The following is a 24,509-nucleotide window of genomic DNA, read 5'->3' as shown; positions in this document are numbered from 1 at the left end:
TTACCTCTGTAAAGTCTTGTCTAGAAATGTGGTTGTATTCTACGGTGGTAAAGGCCTGGCTTTTAACATAGAAATTAGGACGAAGGGGCTGAGGCTGAGCTTAGTGGTTGCATGCTTGCCTCACATCGCCTGCATGAAGCCCTGGGGCTGATCCCTAGTGCCACACAACTGGGCTGAGGCTCACACCTCATCCATTCCAGCGCTCAAACGACAGAGGAGGAAGGATCAGGAGTTCCAGCTACAGAGTGAGTTGGAGGCCAGCTTGGGCTGTATGAGAGCCTATCTCAATCAAGCAAGCAATCAATAAATGGCAAAAAGTAAGATTTTTTTTAAGATTCCAAAGATCAGTCTTTTTTAATTTAATTAATTAATTATTTTCCATCCCAACTGTAGTTTCCCCTCCCTCCTCTCCTCCCAATTCCTCCTGCCTCTCTTCTGACCACCCACTCCCCATCCACTCCTCCTGTTTCTGTTCAGAAAGGGGAAAGCCTCCTACAGGTATATTAACAAAGCATGGCATCTCAAGTCTTGTCGAGTAAGATTAATCAACCCCTCTTGTATTTAGGCTGAGCAAGGCATCCCAGTAAGAGGAACAGGTTCCCCAAAGCCAACCACAGCATTAAGGAAAGCCTCTGTTTCCATGTTAGGAGTCCTACAAATCGACCACGCTACACAACTGCCACGTGTATGTAGAGGGCTTAGGGCTTAGGTCAGTCCTATGCAGGCTCCCTGGCTCTTGGCTCAGACTCTGTGAGCTCCTATGAGTCAAGTTGGTTGTTTCTGTGGGTTCTCGTGTGATGTCCTTGATCCCTGTGACTCCTGTAATCCTTCCTCCCTCTTTTCAGCAGGATTCCCTGAGCTTGAACTAATGTTTGGCTGTGGGCTTGTATCTGTTCCCATCACATACTGGATGAAGGTTCTCTGACGACAGTTGGGGTAGGCACCAATCTGCTCATGGGAGATGGCAAGTTCAGGCTATGTACGTACTATTGCTAGGAGTCTTCGCTGAGGTCATCCTTATGGATTCATGGGAGTTTCCGTTGCATCAGGGTTCTACGTGAACCCAAAAAGCCCCTCCATTTCCAGTCGTCTTTCCAGTACCCTCTCTCTTTACCTCCCCCCCCAACCCTATCTCTCCAGTTCCCATCCCTACCGTCCCCAAGTCCATCCAGGAGATCTCTTCTGTTTGCCCTGCCTAGGGAAATCAACGAGCCCCTCCTTGGGCCCTCCTTGTTACCTCATCCGTGGATTGTAGCATGGTTATCCTTTCAAGAAGTAGGATGTTTCTATGAGCAACACCTTTTACCTGAGGTCAAAGGAGCCAGTCCACCCCTGCACGAGTGGGACACTCAGAACAGGAACTGGACTTTCCACCACCAAGGAGAGGCAGCCTCTGATGCTCTATAGTCCAGGGCCATGGAGAGAGGAAGCAGAGAGTCCATGTGGGAACTGCAGATGGATCATGGCGCGTGCCAGACCCCTCTAGCCCCAACAGACCTGCAGAGGACTAAGGCCATCTCCACCTAAGACCCCAGAGCCAGATACCTACAGCCCGGCTCTCACTGCGGCTGGGAAAACCTGCTCCTATCCAGGCCTCCCCCCTTCTTCTCCCTTTATCTCACAGTCTTCCCTTTCCTCCCCTTCTCCTCCTTTTCTCTTCCTCTTCCTCTCCCCTCCCTCTTCTTTCTCCTCACTCTCCTCCTCTTCCTTTCTTCCCTCCTCTTCTCCTACCCCCCAAGTAGTTGCACCCCAGGTGGGTGGTCTGGTCCTTGCTTATGGCTCAAGGGCAGGTATCAGAGGAGGGAGGGTCTTGGCTGCACCAGAAAGTCGTGTGGGGTTCAGGGTACTCAATCACAGAGAAAGCAGGAAGGAATGAGCCAGCCACCTTTACTGTGTGTGGTGAGACGTCCTAAAGAGAGAACAGTTGTGAATACAGCGCCACATTGGTGGCTACACGCACCTGCTGTGGGTGGGTCCCTTAACCTTACTCTCTTCTTATATCTGTTTTTTTTTCATTCCCTTTGCCCCTACACGCCCACATGCTTTATTGCGTTCCCGATACTTCACATTACTTTGGTTGCTTTGTAGGTCCCATGCATTTTGGGTGCACATGGAGCTCTTTTCTGCAGCCCCTCCTCTCTTTGAGATAGGGTTTTCTATAGACCAGGCTAGCCTTCAACTTCATCTGTAGCCGAGGATGACCTTAAACTCCTTATTTTCCTACCTTTGCCTGCCTTGTGCAGGAATTGCAAGCATGCATCCCCATGCCCGGGTTATTGGTGCTGGGAAGGATGCCTGGGCCTCATGAGCACGAGGCACACACTCTGACTGAGCCACACGCCCCCGCTGCCTTTCGCCATTCTCACTCTTCCCTCCCTTCTTCCTCGTTCTCTCATTTATCAAACATTTCCCCAGGGACCCAGGTGACACTCTGCACTGAATGCTGTGGGGACACAAGGTCACGATTAATGAAAACCCAGAGACAGATATTGGGGTTCAGTCTGGAGACCAGAAAAGCAAAGCAATCAAGCCACTAGATTGAAAGGCTTACCTCTCCTGAGGTTGAGCGATTGCAGACTAACTAGACTAGGCAGACTAAGCAGTCCGAGCCTCTTCTCCCATTTTATATTCCCTCTAGTGCTGGGATTAAAGGCGGTGATTTCCCCAGACCTGGGATTAAAGGTGTGGGCCACCATCACTTGGGTTTGTTTCTGCATTGATCTTGTATAGCCCAGGGTGGCTCTGAACCCACAAAGATCCATCTGCTTCTGCCTTCCAAATCCTGAGACTAAAGGTGTGTATCACCATTGCCTGACCTCTAGTGGCTTAGCTTTGCCCTTCTGATCTTTAGGCAAGCTTTATTTATTAAAACATAAATAAAAATATCACTGTACACAACAGTCTGGTGACCGCCCAGACCAAGACGCAAGTTTATCCCATAGGGGTAAAGCAAGACCAAATACCCCATAGAGGAAGATACTTCTGTCCCCATCGAGGCTTGGTCACCTCAGGCTCTTCTGAACTGTCTTTGTGGATCAAAGGATGACTAAGCCCCCAAGGGAACATCGTAGTTCAGGCAGCAGTTGGTGGTTGATCCCGGAGAGGCGATGACAAAATGTACAAGGAGAGAGCCAGGCAGACAGTTGTGTGTCATTGCCTATTCCTACAGATGAAGGGAGCGGCTGAGACTGTGGTCTGAGACTTCCTCAGTCCAGCAACCCCCGGGATGTGGTGGGGTCAGCACACCCACTGACAGAGCAGGAAACGGACACAGGTATGGTGAAGGAGTCTTTGGGAAGTGGGGAAGGAAGACACAGCCTGCGTCTCCTTGCAGAGTTCCTCCAGGGTCCTTCTGCTGCCCACAGCAAAGCAGAACTATTTAAAGACTGTGGCTCTGTTTCTGCAGTGCAGGCAATAAAGGGTGATGTCTTAGTCACTTTTCCATTGTTTTCATAAAACATCATGGCCACTTACAAAAGGAAGAGTTTGTTGGGGGCTCACACTTGCGGAGGTCAGAGCCCAAGGCTGTCACGGTGGGCAGCGGGGCTCACAGTTGCAGAGGTCAGAGCCCAAGGCTGTCACGGTGGGGAGCGGGGAGCGGGGCTCACAGTTGCAGAGGTCAGAGCCCAAGGCTGTCACAGTGGGCAGCGGGGCTCACAGTTGCAGAGGTCAGAGCCCAAGGCTGTCACAGTGGGCACCGGGGCTCACAGTTGCAGAGCCCACGGTGGGGAGCGGGGCTCACAGTTGCAGAGGTCAGAGCCCAAGGCTGTCACAGTGGGCACCGGGGCTCACAGTTGCAGAGCCCGCGGTGAGGAGCATGGCAGCAGGCAGCCGGGCAGGCATGGCACTGGTGCAGTAGGGAGCTCCCATCTTATTCACAAGCACAGGCAAAGTCGGTGGATGCACACTAACTGGGAATGTCCTAGGCTTTTGAAGCCTCAAAGTCCACCCCATCCTGTGACATGACACACCTTCTCCAACATAGCCATATCTGCTAATCCTTCCCAGTCTCACCCACTGCAGACCAAATGTTCAGATATAGGAACCAGTGTGGGCCATTCTCATCTAAACCACTCAAAGGTAGTTTCTATGGTGGTATATTATTTGCATTTTGATAAATAAATCTTGCCAGATGCAAGAAGACCAGATGCAAAGCTAAAGCCACTAGAGGTCAGGCAGAGGTGGCACACACCTTTAATCCCAGGATTTGGGAGACAGAAGCAGACGGATCTCTAAGAGTTCAAGGCCACCCTGGGCTACACAAAACCAATGCTGAAAGAAATCCAGGTGGTGGTGGCTCACACCTTTAATCCCAGTCCCAGGGAATCACCACCTTTAATCCCAGCACTAGAGGGAATATAAAATGGGAGGAGAGAGGTTTAGTTTGCTTAGTCTGCGGGCACCCAGCCTTGGTAGAGGTAAGACTTCTCCAGTGACTTGGCTGCTTTGCTTTTCTGGTGTTTGGGTTGAACCCCAATATCTGACTCTGGATTTTTATTATTTGTGCTACAAGCTTCACAGAGTCAAGAGGCAAAATCCAAGCACTATGACAGGGCAAGCTTCTCTAATCCAAAAATATGAAATCCAAAATGCATCAGAACCTGAAACATTTTATTTTGTGAAAGGATCTCATATAGCCCAGGCTAGCTTTGAACTTGATATATAGCCAAGGGTGACCTTGAACCCATGATGCCCCTGCCTTCACTGCTCTAGTGCTGGGATTAGAGGTGGGCAAAACCACACCAAAATGAATAAAATGTTATTAAAAAATCAAAAACTTCAGAATTTAGAGTGATTTGAATTTCAGTTTTTCAGATTAAGATGCTGAACTAAAAGTAAACCCTTGCTTCCTAAATTGCCTGTGCCAGGCATTTTGTTGTAGCAATGAAAACAGTATTTAATAAACAGCAAGCCTGAAATACTTGAAGAAACAGGGAACGGTCCACTGTATCACCTGGTGTGTGTGTGTGTGTGTGTGTGTGTGTATGTGTGTGTGTGTGTGTTTGTGCGCGTGCACACACATGATGTACCTCTCCTGTCCCTTGCCATTCTGTCACACAGAAGTGGTTGCTGCCCTTTGCTGGGTCTCCAACTCCTTCACCTGCCTACATTGACCCATTAAGGCTGGACCGCAGGTCAACAGTAGATTGCCCGCCTAGAATCCCCAAGTGAAGATGATGGGGGTGTGACCCAGTGAGAGCCCCTGCCTAGAATCCCCAGTGAGGGGCTTGGGTGTGACTCAGAGGCAGAACATCTGCCTAGAGTCCCCCATTGAGTGGGTTTGCTCATGGGGTAATTCTTTTTTTTTTATTTTTAATTTAATTTATTTATTTATTAAGGATTTCTGCCTCCTCCCCGCAACCGCCTCCCATTTCCCTCCCCCTCCCCCGATCAAGTCCCCCTCCCTCATCTGCTCGAAGAGCAATCAGGGATCCCTGACCTGTGGGAAGCCCAAGGACCGCCCACCTCTATCCAGGTCTCCTAAGGTGAGCATCCAAACTGCCTAGGCTCCATGGGGTAATTCTTTTGCCTGGCAAACCGAAGGCCTCGGGTTCAATTTAGGGACTCAGCGAATTCCCCTACAACTTATGCCAGCTGTCCTGAGCCCAAGCAGTGTTACTCCCCCATCACAAACATGAAAAGAGAACATCTATTTCCCCATTGTACAGCTTAGATGACTTTGGCTCAGAGCTGTGGCTCTTACAATAAAAAAATAAATTATTATACTTACTAATTTTGTGTGGGGAGGGAGGTTGGATTCCTGGGTCTGAGGAAGGAAGCTGAGATTGGACCTTGTCTAAGGGAGGAGGGCTGAGATGTGAGAGAGGAGGCTGGACACTGGACTCCTAGGGTCTGATGGAGGAGGTTGGAGTTTGTGTATCTGGGCCTGAGGAAGGAGGCTGTGGCTTTGACACCTGGGTCTTGAGAAGGCTGGGGGATGGGCGGGGGGGAGGGGGGCAGACCAGGCTCTCACAGTAGCCTGAGAGAGACTAGGCCTTAGTTTTGGTTCACTAAAATGGGACAGAGCTGTTTACAGACAGTCCTCAAGAAAACCACAACATAGGAGCAACCAGTCAGCAGGCACCCCACAGCCTTCTGCATGCTCAGCAGGCCCCCAAAGCCGCTTTACTGGCTCAGCAGGAGCCCCCCAGTCTCCTGATAACTGAAGAGTTTTCCCTACCCAGCTCCTGGAAGGTCCCTAACCATTAGGACCTCCCACCAATCAGCCCCCAGACTAATCTTTCCTCCACCAATCAGCCCCAGATTCCTTCTCCCTGGAATTCCCCTAACTCTGCTTAAAAGGAGCTTGCGACCTTCTTGGGGGGCGGGGGTCACCATGTGCCATCCCAATGTTAAAATTAATAAAGTGTTCTTGTTATTGCATACGTGGGGGCTGGTCTTTCCTTGGGGGCTTCTCTCGGACTCTAAGTCTAGGGGAGGAAGACTGGGTCTAGACTCCTGTGACTAAGGGAGGAGGATCGGGGTCTGCACACCTTGAGTCTGAGAGAGGAGGGACGGGACCTGGTTCTGGGGAGGAGGGTTTTGGCTCCTGCAGCAGGAGGTAGCGGGATGAAATGCATCTCTGGCCAGGATTCTGGAGACCTGGAGGACGCCTGTGGCCCGGGGGAGGGCGGGGGAAGGGCCGGGCCACAGTAACAAAGGCCTCTCCCTCCAACGAGCAATCCCCCCCGGCCCCGCCTCCGCGGCCCCCCGCTTGCCCTGATTGGCCGGTCTCCCTGCCCGTCAGCGCCACCCCCCCTCCCCGGGTCTGCAGCAGCTCAGGCCGCCTCGTCGCGCCCCCCCAGCCCCCTCCCCCCGCCCCCGCCGCCCCCCGGGCCGGTGCAGCCGCAGGCGGGGTCCCCCTTCCCCTCCCCCTCTCCCCCAGGCTCGCGCGCCCCGACCGCCCCCTCCCCTCCCCTTCCGCGCCGCCGCGATGCCCCCCCCTGCGCCCGGGGCCCGGCTCCGGCTCCTCGCCGCCGCCGCCCTGGCCGGTCTGGCCGTCATCAGCCGAGGTACCGCAGCGCCGGGGGCGGGGGACTCGGCGGGGACGCCGGGGTCCCGGAAGGGGGTACAGGGCCGGGGCGGAGGCGGGCAGGGAGGGGACCCCTCGGGGTTGAGGGTATGCGGAGGTCTGGAGCCGGGGACCCGGAGGCAGTCCTTGGCTGGGCAGGGGTCCTTGGGTGCATGGATGCGCGGGGTTTCAGGGGTGCACGTTTCCATCGTCAGCTGCTCCATCACTAGCAAGAGTGTCGCCTACACCTGCTGCCGGCCTGGGGCGGCAGGGATGTACGGCTTTAGGTCAGGGAGGGGCTCAGACATTGGGGTGACAGTTTCCGTCCGGGCAGAGTCTCCAAACTGAGTTGGGGTACCAGGCTGGAATGATGCCCCGTGTGTGGAGGGGGTCTTGTCTTGCGTTTTGGAGAGGGTCCCCTGCGCAGTCTTTGCCTGGGGACAGGGCACTGCCTCTGCGTCTTTAGGCAGAGGTAGAGGAGGGAGTGTCTTCCAGGGTCAGCAAGCAATGAGGACAGAATGTCCACAGACTGAAAACCCAGACCCAGGGAAATCAGAGAAGGGGCTGGAACTCACTATCAGGATTTCCCTCGCACTGAAAGTGTAGGCATTTGGGATGCTGCAGCTTACTGGGAGATGATCTTGGGAAGCCAGGAAGTTGGGGTACTGGGCTAAGGATTCTGATCTAGTCTTGGATTGAATGAAATTTGGATGGAGAAATGGACAGGTGAAGGGCGACAGTGGGCTGGAGAAGGTAGGACAGGAGAGCTAATCCAGTCACAAGGGTCTCAACCGGTCCAGTGGGCCTAAAGACCCTCTAACAGCCGCTGTGAATCGTGCCTTGAGAATGGATGTCTGAACTGCTTTCCCTGCCGGGCCTGTCAAGGAGAGTATGGTCAAGGAAAAGGCCCTGAGGGCACAGAAGGGAGAGGGATGGGGCGAAGACTGAGCTGTGGGTACCTAGGAAGCCAAGAAAGTGTTAACCTGGCGGTTCCACATCACTTCCTCCAGGCTCTGTCCAATCAAGCATCACAGAATCAGGGACACGCTCTGCCATCAGGGACCCAACATTGTACCCCAGCAGCCCCCAGGGAAGCAGCTACTCTGGGTCTCCAATCAAGTCACCCACAGTCACATAAACATCACAGTATCCCAGCCAAGCCACACCTGCAGACTACAGAGTCACATAAACAACCCTGCCCACGCAGGACGCGCCCACGCAGATCCATTTGGGGAGGGCATGGGATCGGGCAGGAAGGGAATGCCCTGAAAGTCCACACCTGAGCACGTACGCGACTGAGCGCTGGGGGCCACTGTCACTTTAGATTTCTGTTTCGGACTTATTTGTGGACCCCCTTTGACCGTCTCCTTCCATCCCTGCTGGATTCAGCGCAGTAGCACATCTGCCTCTCAGACTGATCTCCGTTGACCCCCTATGTCTGAGTCCCTCTTGGCTTACTCCCTCACTCAGACTGCATCCCTTGCTCACTCTGCGTCTGTTCCTGCCTCCCCTTCACTGTACCTCCTTGACCCCTGGCCTCCACCCAACTCTCATCTTAAGGTACAGTCCCATTTGCCTCTCAGAAATCATTATGTGCCTCTCTTGGGGTCCTCCCCTGGGGCCGGGGGTGGTGGCTCTGGCAAAGCCATATGACCTTGATCAATGAAACCTGAGAGTGAGAGAAAGTGGGACCCAGTGGGTTGGACCAAGATAAATCTACCTGTTAGACAGGTGCCTCATTCATATCCTACTGCTACTTGGGGGTGGGGACACACCTTATTTTGTAAAGTATGAAAAATAATACCTTCTTTTTTTTTTAACTCAAGTTTTTCATGAGGAGCATGGAAGAACCAAGTCCCCGACCCCAGCTTTTTCACGTGTAGTCACGGATTTTTCTAGTCAGAGTCTTACTATGTAGTACAAGCTGGCCTTGAATTCGTGATCCTCCTGTTGCAGCCTTCCAAGTGCTCAAATGCTGTGATTACAGGCATGGGCGTCTCCCTTCTCCCACAGTTCTCCTCCTCCTCCTCCTCCTCCTCCTCCTCCTCCTCCTCCTCCTCCTCCTCCTCTTCCTCCTCCTCCTCTTCCTCCTCCTCCTCCTTCTCCTCCTCTTCTTCCTCCTCCTCCTCCTCCTCTTCTTCCTCCTCTTTCTCCTCCTCCTCCTTCTCTTCCTCCTCTTCCTCCTCTTCTCCTCCTTCTCCTCCTCCTCCTCCTCCTCCTCCTCCTCCTCCTCCTCCTCTTTTTTATCTTTTGAGCAGGGTCTTAATATGTAGCCATGGTTGGCCTGGAATATGTAGACCAGGCTGGCTTTGAACTGAAGGCAATCCTCCTGCCTCTTTTTCATAGACTCTGGGATGTGAATGTGGGCTAGCATACCCAGGTCTCATGCACACCCGAGAGAAGCTGGTGGATCAAGAGCCAGGCAGCAGAAGAGCAAAGTCCCCCAGCTTTCTCCCTCTTTCACGACAAATTCATTCCACACAACTTTCTTCAATCCAAAGCAAAGAAGGCCTGGTTTGTTCTTGGCAGTGTTTTCTTCTTAAAACAGAAACAAAGTCAGCCTATTTCTTTGGCTTACTTACACTTAGCAAAACCTTCCTGGCTATGTAACTGTAAATGTACATTTAGTTCCCCACCTCCAAATCCTTTATGCCAACACTGTCCACACACTTACATTTTCATTCACAAAATGAGGCTATACTGGCTGGGGATGTGGCTCAGTTGGTACTGCTTGCAGGAGACCCTGGGTTCGATCCCCAGAGCTGCATAAGCTGAGCGTGGGGGTATGCACCTGTATCCCCTGCATTGGGAGGCAGAGGCAGGAAGATCAGAGGTTCAAGGTCAGTCTTTACTACTGAGCTAGCCTGGGCTATCTGAGACCCCCGTCTCAAAACTAACTCCATCAAAAAACTCAGCAGTGAGCTAATTGGTGGAGAAAGGAGGATGCCCTTTGCTCCTGGGGCAGCTGGAGGGGAGAGGGCATGCACACTGCAGCCAGGACTGAAGCGCATTCCACGGCCTTTGCACCCTGTACCATACTCTGACTCTTTTTTTTATTATTATTTTTTTTTATTTTCGAGACAGGGTTTCTCTTGTCTAGAGCTTGGAACTAGCTCTTGTAGACCAGGCTGGCCTCGAACTCACAGAGATCCGCCTGCCTCTGCCTCCCGAGTGCTAGGATTAAAGGTGTGCGCCACCACCGCCCGGCCATACCCATACTCTGACTCTTGAACCTTTGTTTCCTTGTTATTATTTTTTATATATATTACATTTTTTATGTTGCATTTACTTAATTTTTAGTGAGGGTCAGAGGACAACTTGTGGGAGTCAATTGTGTGGGTCCAGGGGCTTGGACCCAGGTTGTCAGAACTCAGAAGGTATTGTCCTGCCTTGTGGGTAGCGCAGGCGGGCCTCAAACATGCCCTAGTGTCCTCAGCGCCAGGATCACAGTTGTGTCCCGCCACACCTGAGTATTGTGTACACTGCCATTCTGACACCCGAGAAATGTGCTGTGGGCTGGGGTACGGAGCAAGCCACACTAAGCACCCCTCACAGAGCTTACAGTGAAAAGACAGAGATCCAGAATCAGCTGGGGAAAAACCCTGGCAAACAATTCGATAGGTCACCTCAGAGAGTGAGGGAAGAGGCTAGAAGTGCCGTGGAGGACGCGTTGTCCATTTTGGAGGAGGCGGATCCAGGAAGCCACTGCTAGGAAGTTGAGAATGGGTTAAGGCCTGAAGGAAGAGAGAAGCCAGCCTTGGTTTTCCAGGTCCCGAGAAAAGCAGTGGACGTAAAGGCCCTGAGCTGTCGACCGCAGAAGGGACTGCCTGATGTGCGGCTCGCAGGCCTCACGTGAGTTCAGCAGAGAGGTGGGCTTTCGGTGCCGGTCAAGCTAGAGATTATCCCCCTGCGGCCCTCCTGGGGCAGTCCTCATCCCAGCTTTGCCTGGGGTTCATCCAGGATCCCTAAAGACTCTCACTTCTGATTTCTGAACATAGAGCTTGTTAGAAACCTCTTCCTCCCATGACCTCTGTTTATTGATTTATTCTGTTAGTCTAGACTGGAAATCTCACAAGGGCAGTGGCCTGAGAGAACCCTGTCCTCAAAGGATTCTTCCCTTCCCTATCCCTCATCTCTCCTCCTCAGCTTGTTCTATATTTATACACATATTACACATAAATGAATGAATGGATGTTATTACATAGAACGCACAGTCTCACTATGTTTTTGAAACTGTCCTGAAACTCACTCTAGTCCAGGCTGGCTTGGAACTCTGTAGTCAAGCTGGCCTCAGATTTGGGGAACTCTTCCTGCCTCACTTTCCAAGTGCCAGGGTGACAGGCGTGAGCTACCAGGTCTGATTTTCATGATGTCTCTCTAATCTACCCTATGCAGTAAGAGAGGGGGGCTAATCACCATTTTCATTTGCCAATGGGGAAACTGAGTCCCAGAAAGATGGAGAGACTTCTGTACCTGAGGGACAGAGGTGAGCCTTGATGCTGGGACTTCTCCTAGGGGAAGCTGAGACAGGGTTGCTAGAACATATATTGACAAGATGTCTGGCAGGAGTGTGGCAGATCTCAGAAGTGTCGGCTGACCGTCCTCCCCTCGCCCCAGTCAGCGAGGCTGACACCAGGCCAGCTGACCGTCCTCACCTCGCCCCAGTCAGCGAGGCTGACACCAGGCCAGCTGACCGGACAGTCCGCCCCTCGCCCCAGTCAGCGAGGCTGACACCAGGCCAGCAAGACAAGTACGCAGTTCTTTAAAAGGATGCTCTCTGGACACATTCTCAGCCCTGCTACGTGTCAGCTGCTGAGCCCAGCATGCTGTCTGCTTGTGTGCTCTCAAGACAGCGTTCAGAAGAAGTTGCACTGAATTCCTTATTCTTTGTTTTCTCCAGAAGGGGAAACCGAGGCTCAGCCCATGGGGATGTGTAGTCAAGACATGAAAGGGTAGACGCTGGGCTTCCTAGCCTTTGAGGTCTGTTACATGGCTTTAGAACCCTAATTTCCTCTCTAGACCCCTCCCTGACCTAAGCAAGGCACATTTCTGGGTCAGACAGATAAACATCAAAGCATGTGGACTGAAGAGACAGCTCAGTGGGAAAGAGCATTTGCTGCTCTTGCAGAAGACCTGGGTTTGGCTCCCAGCACTCTATGGCAGCTCACAGTTCCAGGAAGTCCAACACCCTCTCCTGGTTTCTGTGGAGGCCTCTGCATGCACATGGTGCACATAGACTCCCACAGGCACACACATGTGCACACATGTACAAATAATCACAGCATCCAGAAATTACAGGTCAGGTGAGGGAGGTGCTATAGACGGCCAAATTGGCTGCCTAGAACAGGACATGGGGTCTCTTCCCTCCGCAGTCACAGAGCTCTTCCTGAATGGGGTCTTGAGGAATGAGAAAGAGTTCAAGAGTCAGAGGCATCCGTTCATTTTTTATTCGGACAACAGCTGTTTCCAAGAAGATTCCTGGGGCAGCTGGGGGACACTAGGGACATAGATCTGAGTCACAATGAGGCTCTGCCCCCAGAACGTGTCCAGTCTGTAGGAGAGATGCCGTGTCATGTGTGAGTTTAGTGATAATGGAGAATGCCCAGACTCTGTGGGAAGGAAGAGCAGGCCTGACAGAATGTGGGAGTGCTCCTAGCTGGGTTTCCACATCAATAATTCAACATCTTCTGAGGCTTTCTGTGGGCCAGGCACTGCACTCACTGTACCGTGCTATAGCCCCAGAGGAGTCCCACACATGGCTGCAATCGAGAAACTCAGGCAGTATGGAGAGGAATCAGGTTGTGGAACTTTAAGATTGACTTTGGGGTCAGGTGTGGGTTCACGCCTTTAATCTCAGTACTCAGGAGACAGAGGCAGGCAGATCTCTGTGAGTTCAAGACCATGCTGGTCCACATAGTGAATGCCAGGACTATATCTCAAAAAAAAAAATCTCTCAAACAGAGAACCTATTTCAAAATAGGAAAAAGAAAAGAAAAGGGGAAGAAAAGAAAGACTTTTTTTAAAAAAGATTGTCTTTGGGTAAATGAATGCCTGCCTGCTACGCTCTTTAAATGAAGCCCAGATTGCACAGCACCTGATTCCAGGGTCAGTTTTTAAAAATACATATATAAAGGTCTGTGGTCTGTGATATCCATATTCATAGGCAAGGAGCTAAAGGCTCATTGAGGGACAGGCTCATTTATCACGTCTCCTAGGACCGTCCACAAGACCACCTTGATTCAAGATTATGACCTGAGCACAGAGGCTGGAGTTCACCTGTGCCGCTAGAAGAAGCGGTTTGAGGTTTAGTGGATGGAGGACCAGAGAGGGGCACATCTGGGCTACACACAGCCCGGGGGCCGGGGCCAAAGGGCAATGCTGACTCTAGGACTTGACAGGAAGCCTTGGTCCCAGGGCTACTCAGGGCTTCAGAAGTGACAGTACCAGTCTTGGGAAGAGTTCCATGGCAAGGGATGCCTCTGCAGGTCCCTCTGTCTGAGAACCTGTGGCCAAGGGCTCCCCTGTGGCTGAGGGCTCCCCTGTGGCATGGGCCTCCACTGTTCGCACACTGAGCCTACGTGAGTGGACATACCAGCTCTGAAGTCTTTCTCTCTTCAGAGCTCTGGGATACCAGCAATCTCTGTGGGTGTCCTGTGTTGTTACTACTATAGGGTGGGGTATCTAGGTACCCTACAATGCCCCAGAAACTTCAGCCCTTGATGGGCCAAGGTTGAGGGCCCTGTCTAGGACACTACAAGAGTTTGGCATGCTACGGGGTGTATCTGTGTGCGTCAGCTTATGAAGAGATCGTGGTACCAAACATGGTTGTGCTCCTGAACTGGTTTGTCACATTCCCTCACTTCCTTTGGTCTGGATGCGTATTTTGATCTGTGACTTAGAGTAGGGGTGTGTGTGTGTGTGTGTGAGTGTGTGTGTGTGTGTGTGTATGTGTGTGTGTGTGCGTGCGCTCACTCATGTGCGTGTATGTGTGCATGCATACGTGTGTCAGAGGTGACAGCATGATTTACTATGTAAGAATTACAGATTCTTAGACAGGGCAGCCCCTGTCTGTTGGAGGGGATGTGGCAGTGCAGTGGTCTTTCCCCTTGGACAAGTGGTAACTTTGTGCAAGAAGGACCCAGAGCCTTCCTAAGTGGGTGCAGGGACTGTCTGCTCAAGCTGGCAGTGCTGCGCTCTACAACCCGAGAGGACCTTACAGCTGCGTATGGTGTGCAAGGCTGTTGTCAGTGGAACCGTGAGGGGACCGCAGGGGGACTCGGTGCACCAGCGCGGTTTGGCCTTTGGCTCTCTGAGTGTGTCTGTCTGCTCCTGATTTCTGCAAGTGACCTTCTGCCAGACTTGTGTCTGGGGCTGTGGGAGCACCTTTGACCTGGGCCATAACCATGCGTATCTATCACAAGGCTTAGCCTTGGCTTTGGGTTTTTCCTAGTCCCTGGTGGGGCCCATATGTGTGTACACATCCCATTGTTACCTGAGCATATGTGACAAGTTCCCTGCTTGGGCTTCTTACAGAACGACAATGGCTCTGGCCTGGATGACCCCAGGCTGAGAGGCTTCTGGGCTCAGACCCAAACCCTAGGCCTAACCAGCCTGCTACACTGTTTCTGTCCTAGCCCCATCCTGAGGGGCTGTTGATTGAGAGGCCCCCAGGGAGTCATTGGGATACCACGGGCAATTAATTCATTAGATTAATTAGTTCCTTTTCCCCAGCTGGGGGCAGGGCAGCCCTCTCAGGGCCCTCCTGCTCCAATCATCCAAGGTCATACAGCCAGACCTCCTCTTAGTGCAGCCTGCTTTGCCCCCAATTACCCAGCCCCCACTCCCTGGCCCTGGTCCAGCTCTGCTGGCCCTAATTCACAGAGACTTGAATGGTGGTGTGACCAGGCCACACCGGTGCGTGCAGGCAGGCCTGTGTGTGCACTGTGAGCACTGGCGTGCCAACTGTGTCTGGCAGCTGTGTGTGTATATGTGTGAAGGTCTGTGTTCAGCCACATGGGATGTCTAAAGGTGTGGATGCAAGCCCATGTTTAGGATCTGTGACCCTCTGTGTGTGTCTGCACATGCATGTCTGAATTAATGTATGTTATGTGCATCTTGCTCACATGTACGTGTGTATATTGGTTGTGTGCATGAGTGTCAGTGTACTGTATGCTCAACAGTCTGTGTGTGTGACTGTGAACAATGTGTCTCTGTGTGTGCGTGTGTGTATGCCTGTGAGTCTTGAGCACTTGTATGTATGCATGATACCTGTGTCTGTATATACCTCCATACTTGTTTATTATATTTATGCACTGTGTGACTTTACCTGAGGAGAGTTGAATAAACGTCTATCCATGGGGCTGGAGAGATGGCTCAGTAGTGAAGGCAGTTGCTACTCCTGAGGAGGCAGGAGGACCTGATTCAGTGCCCAGCACCCACATCAAACAGCTAACAATTGCCTGTAACTCCAACTCCAGGGGATCCGATGCCCTCTCTAAGGGCAGCCCTGCGCACATGCACATACCACACAACAACAAAAGGAAATGTCTACTCACCCCAGACAGGGCACAGCAATCCACCGAGGAAATAATTCTGAAATGCGAGTCTAGCTTGGTGGAGCCACGAGTTCAAATGGGCTTTCTCACAGGAGTGTGGGACAGAGTGACTCACAGGCATGTGGGCAACATGCAGGCAGCTACACCGTCAAAGAAGAGTTGCCCCCTGCACACCCGCAGCATAGTTAGCAAGGCTCCTGCTGTGGGGCTTCTCTGTGCTACCTCGTGAGCTGGCGTGACCAGTTCTAGTGCCTCCTCCAGTGCTTTGAGAGCACCGTTTCCACAAGTGCAGTGCTGCAACGCCTCGTGTGGTGCTCTGCTGTCAAGACAGCAGTCTTGTCATGACACTGTAACCGGGAGTCTCTGAACACTTTGCTTTGCATGTGTATGTGGTCCGTAGCTGAGTGCTTAGATGTGTCTGCATGTCAGTGGCACAGTGTTTGATATGTGCATACATATGTCTGGGTGTGTAGATGTGTCTGTGTGTACATGCACCAATGTGCATATGTTTCTCTGCATGCGCATTTGGCTGTGTGTATGGATTTGAGACTGGGCATCAGCTCCGTAAGTGAGCTGTTCCACAAGAGTTCCATTCTGTGTCAGAGCAGACCCAGAGGATGGGACATGGCATACTGGTCTGGTCTGAGTGTGTCCCTGTGTGTGGATTTCTGAAAACAATACATTCTGTAGCAGTGGAGGCAGGTGTCTGTGTAACCAAAACCATGTGCGTGCGTCTGTGTCCGTGAACTGAGTATTTGTCACAGCTGGCCCCACCCCAGCTGCCAAGGCTGAACAATCCCCTCCCTCCTGCAGGGCTGCTGTCCCAGAGCCTGGAATTCAGCTCACCTGCGGACAACTACACTGTGTGTGAAGGCGACAACGCCACCCTCAGGTATATCCCAGTTGGGGCCCGGCTCAGGCAGCCTGAAGCTCCACCCACCTTGCATGCACAAGCCCAGAGTGACATCAGCGGCATCTGCAGCCAGCTGTGAGGGATGTGGACACTAAGCCCAGCTCCACCTGTGGACCTTACTGTCCTCTTAAAAGTGACGAGATGGGAACTGCAAGGATTCAGAACCCTGTAGACCATGATTGCCAGGGAAGAGCGAGGAGTATCAGTCTCTGGGGTCTTCTCCTCAGTGGGGTCTCTCTCCCCACCCTCGCTCTCTCTCTCTCTCTCTCTCTCTCTCTCTCTCTCTCTCTCTCTCTCTCTCTCTCTCTTCCTCCCTCCCTCCCTCCCTCTCTCCCTCCCTCCCTCCCTCCCTCCCTCCCTCCCTCCCTCCCTCCCTCCCCATCTTTCTTGCTTTCTGTCTCTCTATCTCTCCCAACTTGCCTTTGTTTTTCTCTCGGGGTCTCTGTCCCACTTCGGAGTCAGTCCTCCCCTTCCTCCTAACACACAGCAGGCCCTCACAAGTCTTACTTCCAGGCCTCTTCCCTCTCTGAGGTCTGCCTCCCAGGGTCCTGCAGGTGTAGTGGCAGTGGATGAGGAAGCCCTTGCCTTCTCTTCTTATTGTCGGCTTCCTCCCCAGCTGCTTCATTGATGAGCATGTGACCAGAGTGGCCTGGCTGAACCGCTCCAACATCCTGTATGCAGGAAATGACCGCTGGACCAGTGACCCCCGAGTGCGGCTGCTCATCAACACCCCTGAAGAGTTCTCAATCCTCATCACCCAGGTGGGGCTTGGTGATGAGGGCCTCTACACCTGCTCCTTCCAGACCCGCCACCAGCCCTACACCACTCAGGTCTACCTCATCGTGCATGGTGAGCCCTGTGTGAAGAGGAAGACAAGTGGGGAGGGACAGGAAGGCAGGCCTGCAGAATGGTCAGGGAGCACGGTGTGCACTCACCCCAGTGCTGATCACTGCCCTGGGATAGAAGTGAGTGGAGCCTCAGCTGCCTCGCCCTGCACCACAGTGGCTCTCTAACAAGGTGTGGGAGGGATACTCAGCTACAGCTTGGTGCATTTGCTGAGCCGTGTGACCAAGACTACCCATGAGTGGGCACTCTTCTGGAAACAAACCAGCCTGCCTGTCTCTTCCTGTTTGCACTCCCCCCACCCCCAGGAGAGGTTCAGGAGGTTCCTAGACATGAAGAAGGAGGGTTAGGGTATGCACTCCTGGGTGTGAGGGAGCAGGGCTAAAGTCTGGAGTCCTGGATCTGGTGAGAGGAGGAAAAGGAGGAGCTGAGGTCTGCACCCCAGAGTCTGAAGAAATGAGCTTGCGTCTGACTATGACTCTTGGGTAGGAGGCAGGGCTGACATCTGGACCCTGGATCTGAGGGTGAAGGACTGTAGTGTGCAGTCTACACCCATGGGTGAGTGGGGAGGGTTTGAGCCCACACCCCTGGGTCTAATGGGGTGGAATCTGTAATCCTGGGCCTGATTTTGGGTCTGAAACAGTGGAGCTTAGGTCTGGGTGGCTAGGGATGCACGATCACCCCAACTCTCCCTCTGTCTCCAGTCCCTGCCCGCATTGTGAACATCTCCTCGCCCGTGGCGGTCAATGAAGGGGGCAATGTGAACCTTCTCTGCCTGGCTGTGGGAAGGCCAGAGCCCACTGTCACCTGGAGACAGCTCCGAGGTGAGGATCCTCCCCTTGCCGTGATCTGGGCCCCTCTATTCTCCCACATCCCTAGCTGGACTCCCTCACTCTGAACCCCGGGAGCCCTTCTGGTGACTTGATTCCCCCCACCCTGGCCCCCATTTCTTACCAGGCTAGGCTCTTATTCCCAGGTCACCTGACACTCCCTGCCCCAGATCCCCTCCACCAGACAGATTCTCCTAATTCAGGCCCCAAGCTGGGCTGCATCTAGTGTCCGGCCATTCCACCCCCTGCAGCAGTTCTAGCCTTTCCTCTTCTGGATCTCGGTATCAGCAGCTCCTGGGAATCTTCCAGAAATGCGTGTTCTTAGACCCCTGCCATAGATCCAGAGCCATCAGGAGCTCCCCTCTCTACCCACAACATGCTTTATGAGTTCTGAGATCCAGTTTCCCCCAAAGGTGCCGCCAACCTGCCTGACATGTCAGGTCAGGACAACAGCACTTCCTCCCCATGCCTCGATAGCCCAGTCCCTTGCTCTTCCTGACTCTATGCAAACCCATAATCACCATCACTGGATCCCATTCCTTCGATGCCCTGAGGGCAGGAAACCCATTCTAGCCTCATGGTCCTTCATCCTGACCCTTGGTGACTTCTGATCCGAACCCTAGATCCTACTTGCCCTAAATTTTATCTAAACGGTCACTTATGACCTCAAGTCTGTTAAAAAAAAAAAAAGAACAAAAAAACCCCAACAAAACAACAACAACAGGTATCTGGATTCCCAATCTCAATCAGCAGGTCTGAATTTCTTGAATCCAAAAGAACTCTGGACCCTCCCTCACTGTGTCTGCCTTTTCTGGATCCTTGAAAACCAAAAGCCAATATCCTGGCTTTACTCCTTACTCCCAAGTGGGTCCCCTGAGCATGACACAAGATTCCAGATCCCTAAGATCTCTTGCACAAAATTCTAGGTCCCTTCCTACTGGGTTCTGAGATTCCCAGCCCCCCACCTCAGTCCCACCCTGCCCCCATAGGACCTTCCCGACTCCTACTGACCCCGGGCACTCCAGACCCTGCTGTGCCCCGCTGATGTGTGTCCGTGTTGTGCCCGTGTTGTCCCGTGTTAAGTGTTTGTGTCCGGCCCTGCACCCCCTTCCCCGCCTCCCCCACAGACGGCTTCACCTCAGAGGGCGAGATTCTGGAAATCTCCGACATCCAGAGGGGCCAGGCGGGGGAATACGAATGCATTACTCACAACGGGGTGAACTCGGCGCCTGACAGCCGCCGTGTGCTGGTCACAGTGAATTGTGAGCATCAAGGGGGAGAACTGGCCGACCCTGATGATGGGGAGGAGGGTCTGCCGCATGAAGCTGGCAGCTGGGTGGGAATTCGGATCTGAAGGAGGAGGGTGCTGAAATGGGGCCCTGAAGTCCCCATGCAGCAAGGACGTGCCTCTGTCCCCCATTTCTCTAAAGATCCCCCGACTATCACCGACGTGACCAGCGCACGAACCGCCCTGGGCCGGGCGGCCCTCCTGCGTTGCGAAGCCATGGCTGTGCCGCCTGCAGAATTCCAGTGGTACAAGGATGACAGGCTGTGAGGACTGCACTGGGCAAGGCCAAGGGAAGAGGGGCGGGGAGGGAGGTCCTAAGTCTCAGATCACAGAGCTAGGAAGGAGAAACTGGTAGTGCAAAGGTGCGGAGACCTGGGTCCTGAGAATCTAGGGTCCACTGTGTAGGTTACTGGGTCTGTAGGCTCCTGGAAGAAAGACTACTTCAGGCACCAGTATAATGAATGCTAGGATTACTCCCCGCCCTTCCCGCGCGCCACGCAAGGAGGTCTGGGGTCGACGGTCGATGCTAAAGGTGTGGAAGAGAAATTAAGAGACCACCAGGGCTGAATTTAAGAGGCACTGGGGATTAGGGACTCATGGTGGGAATGTACTAGAGTGGCCCTGGTGCTTGGAGAAGGGATTCGCGGGGAGGCTTGGGGTACATGGGTTACGTAGAGTTCTGAGTCTCTTGGGAGAAGAAAGGAGCCTGGCTGTTTGAGGGGGAGCTGGGCACCGCACCCGCAGGGAGGCCGAAACCAACCCTGATCCGGATCCCCGGCAGGCTAAGCAGCGGCTCGGCGGAGGGTCTCAAAGTGCAGACGGAGCGCACCCGCTCCATGCTTCTCTTCGCCAACGTGAGCGCTAGGCACTATGGCAACTACACCTGTCGAGCAGCCAACCGACTTGGAGCTTCCAGCGCCTCCATGCGGCTCCTGCGTGCGTCTGTGCTGGGCGGCGGGGTGGGACAGGGCTGTGGGGGCTGGGCACTGGTGGGGCCCAGATGTCAGTGGGTGGGGTAAGGAGGTGGATACATAGGGAGAGCCCCAGAATTTAGGAAACCCCAGCGGTGCCACAGAACAAACTGATTCTCAGAGGGTAGGGTACTTACCTGGCATTCACGAAGTTCTAGACACAAATCCCATTACTATTTAAAGCCAGGACAGTGGTGCACACCGTGATCCCAGCACCCAGGAAGAGAAGGCAGGAAGTTACATAGTGAGTTCAAGGTCTGGGGACTCACAGGGTCTAGTAGAAAAACACTGAACAAATGGACTGTAGATGCATATCAAAGAAACAGATGCATGTGCAGAAATATAGACAGAATTGGGGTGGTAGGTTTGAGATAGGATTGCTGGAGAAAGGGGAGCCCTGTCTGACAAGGAGGACAGCCTTCAGCTGCTCTTAGAGACAGGGAGCTTGGAGCTTCCCAGCGTTGGTGCGAGGCTCTGGACTGACTGCACTGCACGCCAAGGCCACTGAAGACTGTTAAACAACGATTGACATGTGACTGACAAGCACTTTTCTGCTTCAGGAACCCAGTTCCTGCATCTCAAGCTGTTTGCGGGCACAGCCTGCAGGCTGTTATTGGCTGGGTGCAGAAGTGTGAGCAAAGAAATAAGCTGGGTCAAAAGTGACTCTGAGCCAGGGACTTGTATTGCAGGGTGTTATGGCAGGTGTCGAGAAGGAGGCTAAGGAAAGTGCAGGTCCAGCCTAGCCAGCTTAGTGAGACCCTACTGTGGAACAGAAAGTAAAGAGGGGTCTGGGCTATAGCTTAATATTTGCTTAGAATCTCCCAGCGAGGGGCTGGGGGTAGCTCAGCGGTAGAGCCCCTGCCTAGAATCCCCCAGTGAGGGGCTGGGGTGTGGCTCAGTGGTAGAGCCCCTGCCTAGAATCCCCCAGTGAGGGGCTGGGGGTAGCTCCAGGGTAGAGCCCCTGCCTAGAATCCCCCAGTGAGGGGCTGGGGGTAGCTCAGCGGTAGAGCATTTCTTAGCACGTGCAAATCAGCACAGTCCATCCCCAGCAAAACAAACAAGGTGATAAAAAAAAACAACTCACAGTCAAACATGCATAGGCTTCCTGAAGTTTCTGGTGGGCTTAGAAGGTAGAAATGCTGACAGAATTTTTAACAGGAACAAACAAACCCCAAGGATCCAGACTAACCAGTAAAAAGGAAATGGGGAAAACCTGGGAGTATATTGAGACCCAAAACAGTTCTAGAAGAGGCAGACACAGGGTCCCCAAACCCGAGACAGTTCTGATCACAGCAGCCCTTGGAGGCTGGAGGGAGAGGAGGCACCTAAGAGAGACCTGCAGGGCCTCCCCATCTCAGCCTCCCTCTGTGACTGTTTCTTTCTTGTCAGGCCCAGGATCCCTGGAGAACTCAGCTCCGAGGCCCCCGGGGCCCCTGACCCTCCTCTCAGCCCTGGGCTGGCTGTGGTGGAGAATGTAGACGCCACCCAGTACAGCGCACCTCCCCCTGCAGGGGGCCTCAGGCCAGGAGCAAGAGAAAGGGGGTGAGCAAGCGCCCTGGGTCTCAAGAGGGACCGAAGAGCTCTCAGCCACAGAGGAAGAAAGAAGAGGAGGAGGAAGGTCTTTTAGAGAACCCATCACTGTGAGGGATAACGCAAAATTATGCATCTTTCTACAGCCATTCTCGCCACCTGTTCACGATTCCAATTGTGACCCACCACCCCCAGCCACTCCACACCCCTCTCTTAGCTCAGGCTGTCAACTGGCTCGTGTGTGTGTGTGTGTGTGTGTGTGTGTGTGTGTGTGTGTACGTGTGTACGTGTGCATGTATATGAGTGAGTCTGCATGTCATGTATGTGTGTGAAGGTGTGCTGAGGGAGGGAACCACGAGGCCTCCCTCTCTGGACCCAACTCTCCCACGGCCCCTGCCCATTCCTGCTGCCTCTCTTCCTCTGGCTGGAGGTAGGTAAGGGGGCTTCAAGGCGGAAGCTTTGGCAAGAAGCCTGCCAGCTTCCCACCTTCCCATATATGCACGAACCCCTACCCCTTTCCTCCCAACTCAAGGGGCGGGCGGGCGGGTGGCATCACTCAGCCTTTGTGAATAGGTGGGGATCTTTGTCATGGCTGTTTCTCCCTGCTCTGTCACCTGCAGCCGCCTGCAGCCAGAGGCTCTATCACTGACTCAGTGGCTTGAAACCTCCCTTGCCCTGTTCCTCCCCAACCCTGGACTTTCTGGCCCCCTTCCTGGGCCAATCGGTGCTTCCATTCAACTGACAGGCAGGCTGGTGGCACTTATCACCTGTCTGTCTCAGTGCTTTGTTCCACTCAGACCCCCAGACTCCCCTTGGCCACAGTGGCACTCTCTAGTTGCCCTGCAACTGACTCACAAGCATGGGCTCCCTGGCCGCCTGCTTCCTTGCCTCTCAACCCCTATTACCTCCAAAGGCTGCTGTGACACACACACACACACACACGCATGCACACACGCACGCACACATGCACGCACGCACGCACACACACCAGCGATTGACCAGCAATAGCTCCTGGCTTCAGCTGCCCCAGAGTTTGTGACTAGCAGTAATTCCCTCAGAGGAAGCTTCCAGGCTCTGTGTGTGGGAACACCCTGCCCTGATCCACCAGGCCTCACAGAGTTGAGGAGAGAGGAGACTTGGGCATCCTGAACCCAGGCAGAGGCACCATGCCACCAGCCCTAACTTCAGTAACCACACACCCCAAACCATACCACTCAGAGCCTGGTGAAGACGAGGGCAGAGAGGGGCAAGGAGGCAAGGGGCAGTGACTGTACCTCAGACGGGGGCGTGGGCCCCATCCTACATTGTCTTCCATTCCCAGGGCCCGGGATGGGGTGGGGAGGGGGAGGGCAACTAGGGGAGGTGGGAGGGGGGCCCTGGGAGCCGTGTGTTCCAGTTCATGGGGAGTGTTGAGACCACCACACCAATAAACGCCTTTTTCCAAAGTCCCCGCCTGTGGAAACCAATGTCACTGAGGATTTGGGCAAGTGGATGGCAAAGGAGGTGTGGCCATTTGGTAGAAAATCAGCAGCGCCATTCCCACCTCTGCCTGATAGGGAGGTAACCGCCAACTGACCTAAGCTGCTCTGCGCCCATTCATGTTTGACTCAATGGGCACATGACCCAGTGATGCTAAGTAAGGAGAAGGGGCACTGTCTCCAGGAAGGGCAGGTTCTCCTGCTGTCTCAGCCTGAGCATGCAGTGTGGCCTCGTTATGTGGACAGGGAGGTTTATGGGGGTAGCAGTGAGGAAGAGGGAGAGCAGCTGGACTAAAACCTTCCTGAGCACGCTCTCCCACACACAAGCAATAAAGCCCGTGTTTGTATAAGCTAACGTATCAGGCTTTCTGTTGGCAGTGAAAAATAGGCAGAAACTCTTGATTTTTCTCCCCTTTTGTATGTACAGTATTAGGGATTGAAGCCCATATTCAGTCCTCACTGGAATCTAGACAGAAGCTCCACCCCTGAGTCACATTCCCGCCTCCTCGCTGGGGGATTCTAAGCAGCTGCTCTGCTACTGAGCCATATCCCAAGTCCTTGGTGTTCTGGGACAAGGTCTCCCTATGAAACACTGACCTTGAGCATGTGATCTTCCTATCTCAAACTCTCAAGTGTTTGCCCTGGGCTGGGCTGCCTGGCTGCATGCATTGCTACTTGCAGCCATAAGATCCTGACTGCTCAGTCTGGGTTTCCCATGAGAATTCTTGTTGAGAAAGGAAGCATGTCTGGCCAAGGCCAGCAGCGGCAGCGGCAGCCCCTCCACAGGCGCTAGACCATCTCGTCAGTCCACACATGTTTATTGAGTGCCTGCTGGTGCTGGGCACTGTTTCTGCTGGGAGAATAGTGTGGTGTGTGCCTCACTGAGCTCTCAGTTCAGAGACATCCATGGTTGTACACTTACGGGACCAGAGGGAAGCTGGGGACGATGGGACTTCACTCACACTCTAGGGGCAAAGAGGGGGAGAGGGGGAAAGTATGGTCGGCAGAAGGCCTATGGAGGAGTCTCGGGAGGAGAAATCACAGGGGTTGACAGAAGCCAAACCACAGACCTCAAAGGTTAGATAGCAG

General features: G+C 53.4%; 1 protein-coding gene across 2 annotated transcripts; it reads left to right on the top strand.

The window, feature by feature from the left end:
• Positions 1-6,838: 6,838 nt before the first annotated feature.
• On the top strand, positions 6,839-23,270 carry Iglon5 (IgLON family member 5). 2 transcript variants are annotated; one of them, XM_075952710.1, is made up of 8 exons: positions 6,839-7,013; positions 16,381-16,459; positions 17,097-17,329; positions 18,028-18,147; positions 19,281-19,415; positions 19,584-19,704; positions 20,223-20,377; positions 21,802-23,270. In XM_075952710.1, the coding sequence occupies exons 1-8, from the start codon at positions 6,935-6,937 to the stop codon at positions 21,888-21,890; spliced, it is 1,011 nt and encodes a 336-aa protein (XP_075808825.1). In that variant the 5' UTR covers positions 6,839-6,934; the 3' UTR covers positions 21,891-23,270. The 2 variants fall into 2 exon arrangements, with proteins under 2 accessions (XP_075808825.1, XP_075808826.1); XM_075952711.1 differs by lacking the exon at positions 6,839-7,013 and adding an exon at positions 10,818-10,864.
• The last annotated feature ends 1,239 nt before the right edge of the window (positions 23,271-24,509 follow it).

Source organism: Microtus pennsylvanicus, chromosome 18, assembly GCF_037038515.1.
Source record: "Microtus pennsylvanicus isolate mMicPen1 chromosome 18, mMicPen1.hap1, whole genome shotgun sequence".
NCBI classification, from domain to species: Eukaryota; Metazoa; Chordata; class Mammalia; order Rodentia; family Cricetidae; genus Microtus; species Microtus pennsylvanicus.
This window is presented reverse-complemented; position numbering and strand designations above follow the sequence as displayed.

Coding starts and splice junctions, on each gene's coding strand:
- Iglon5 (XM_075952710.1), top strand. CDS start 6,935: ATGCCCCCCCCTGCGCCCGGGGCCCGGCTCCGGCTCCTCGCCGCCGCC. Junction 18,148..19,280: donor CACCTGGAGACAGCTCCGAG/GTGAGGATCCTC, acceptor CCTCCCCCACAG/ACGGCTTCACCTCAGAGGGC. Junction 19,705..20,222: donor TGGTACAAGGATGACAGGCT/GTGAGGACTGCA, acceptor GATCCCCGGCAG/GCTAAGCAGCGGCTCGGCGG.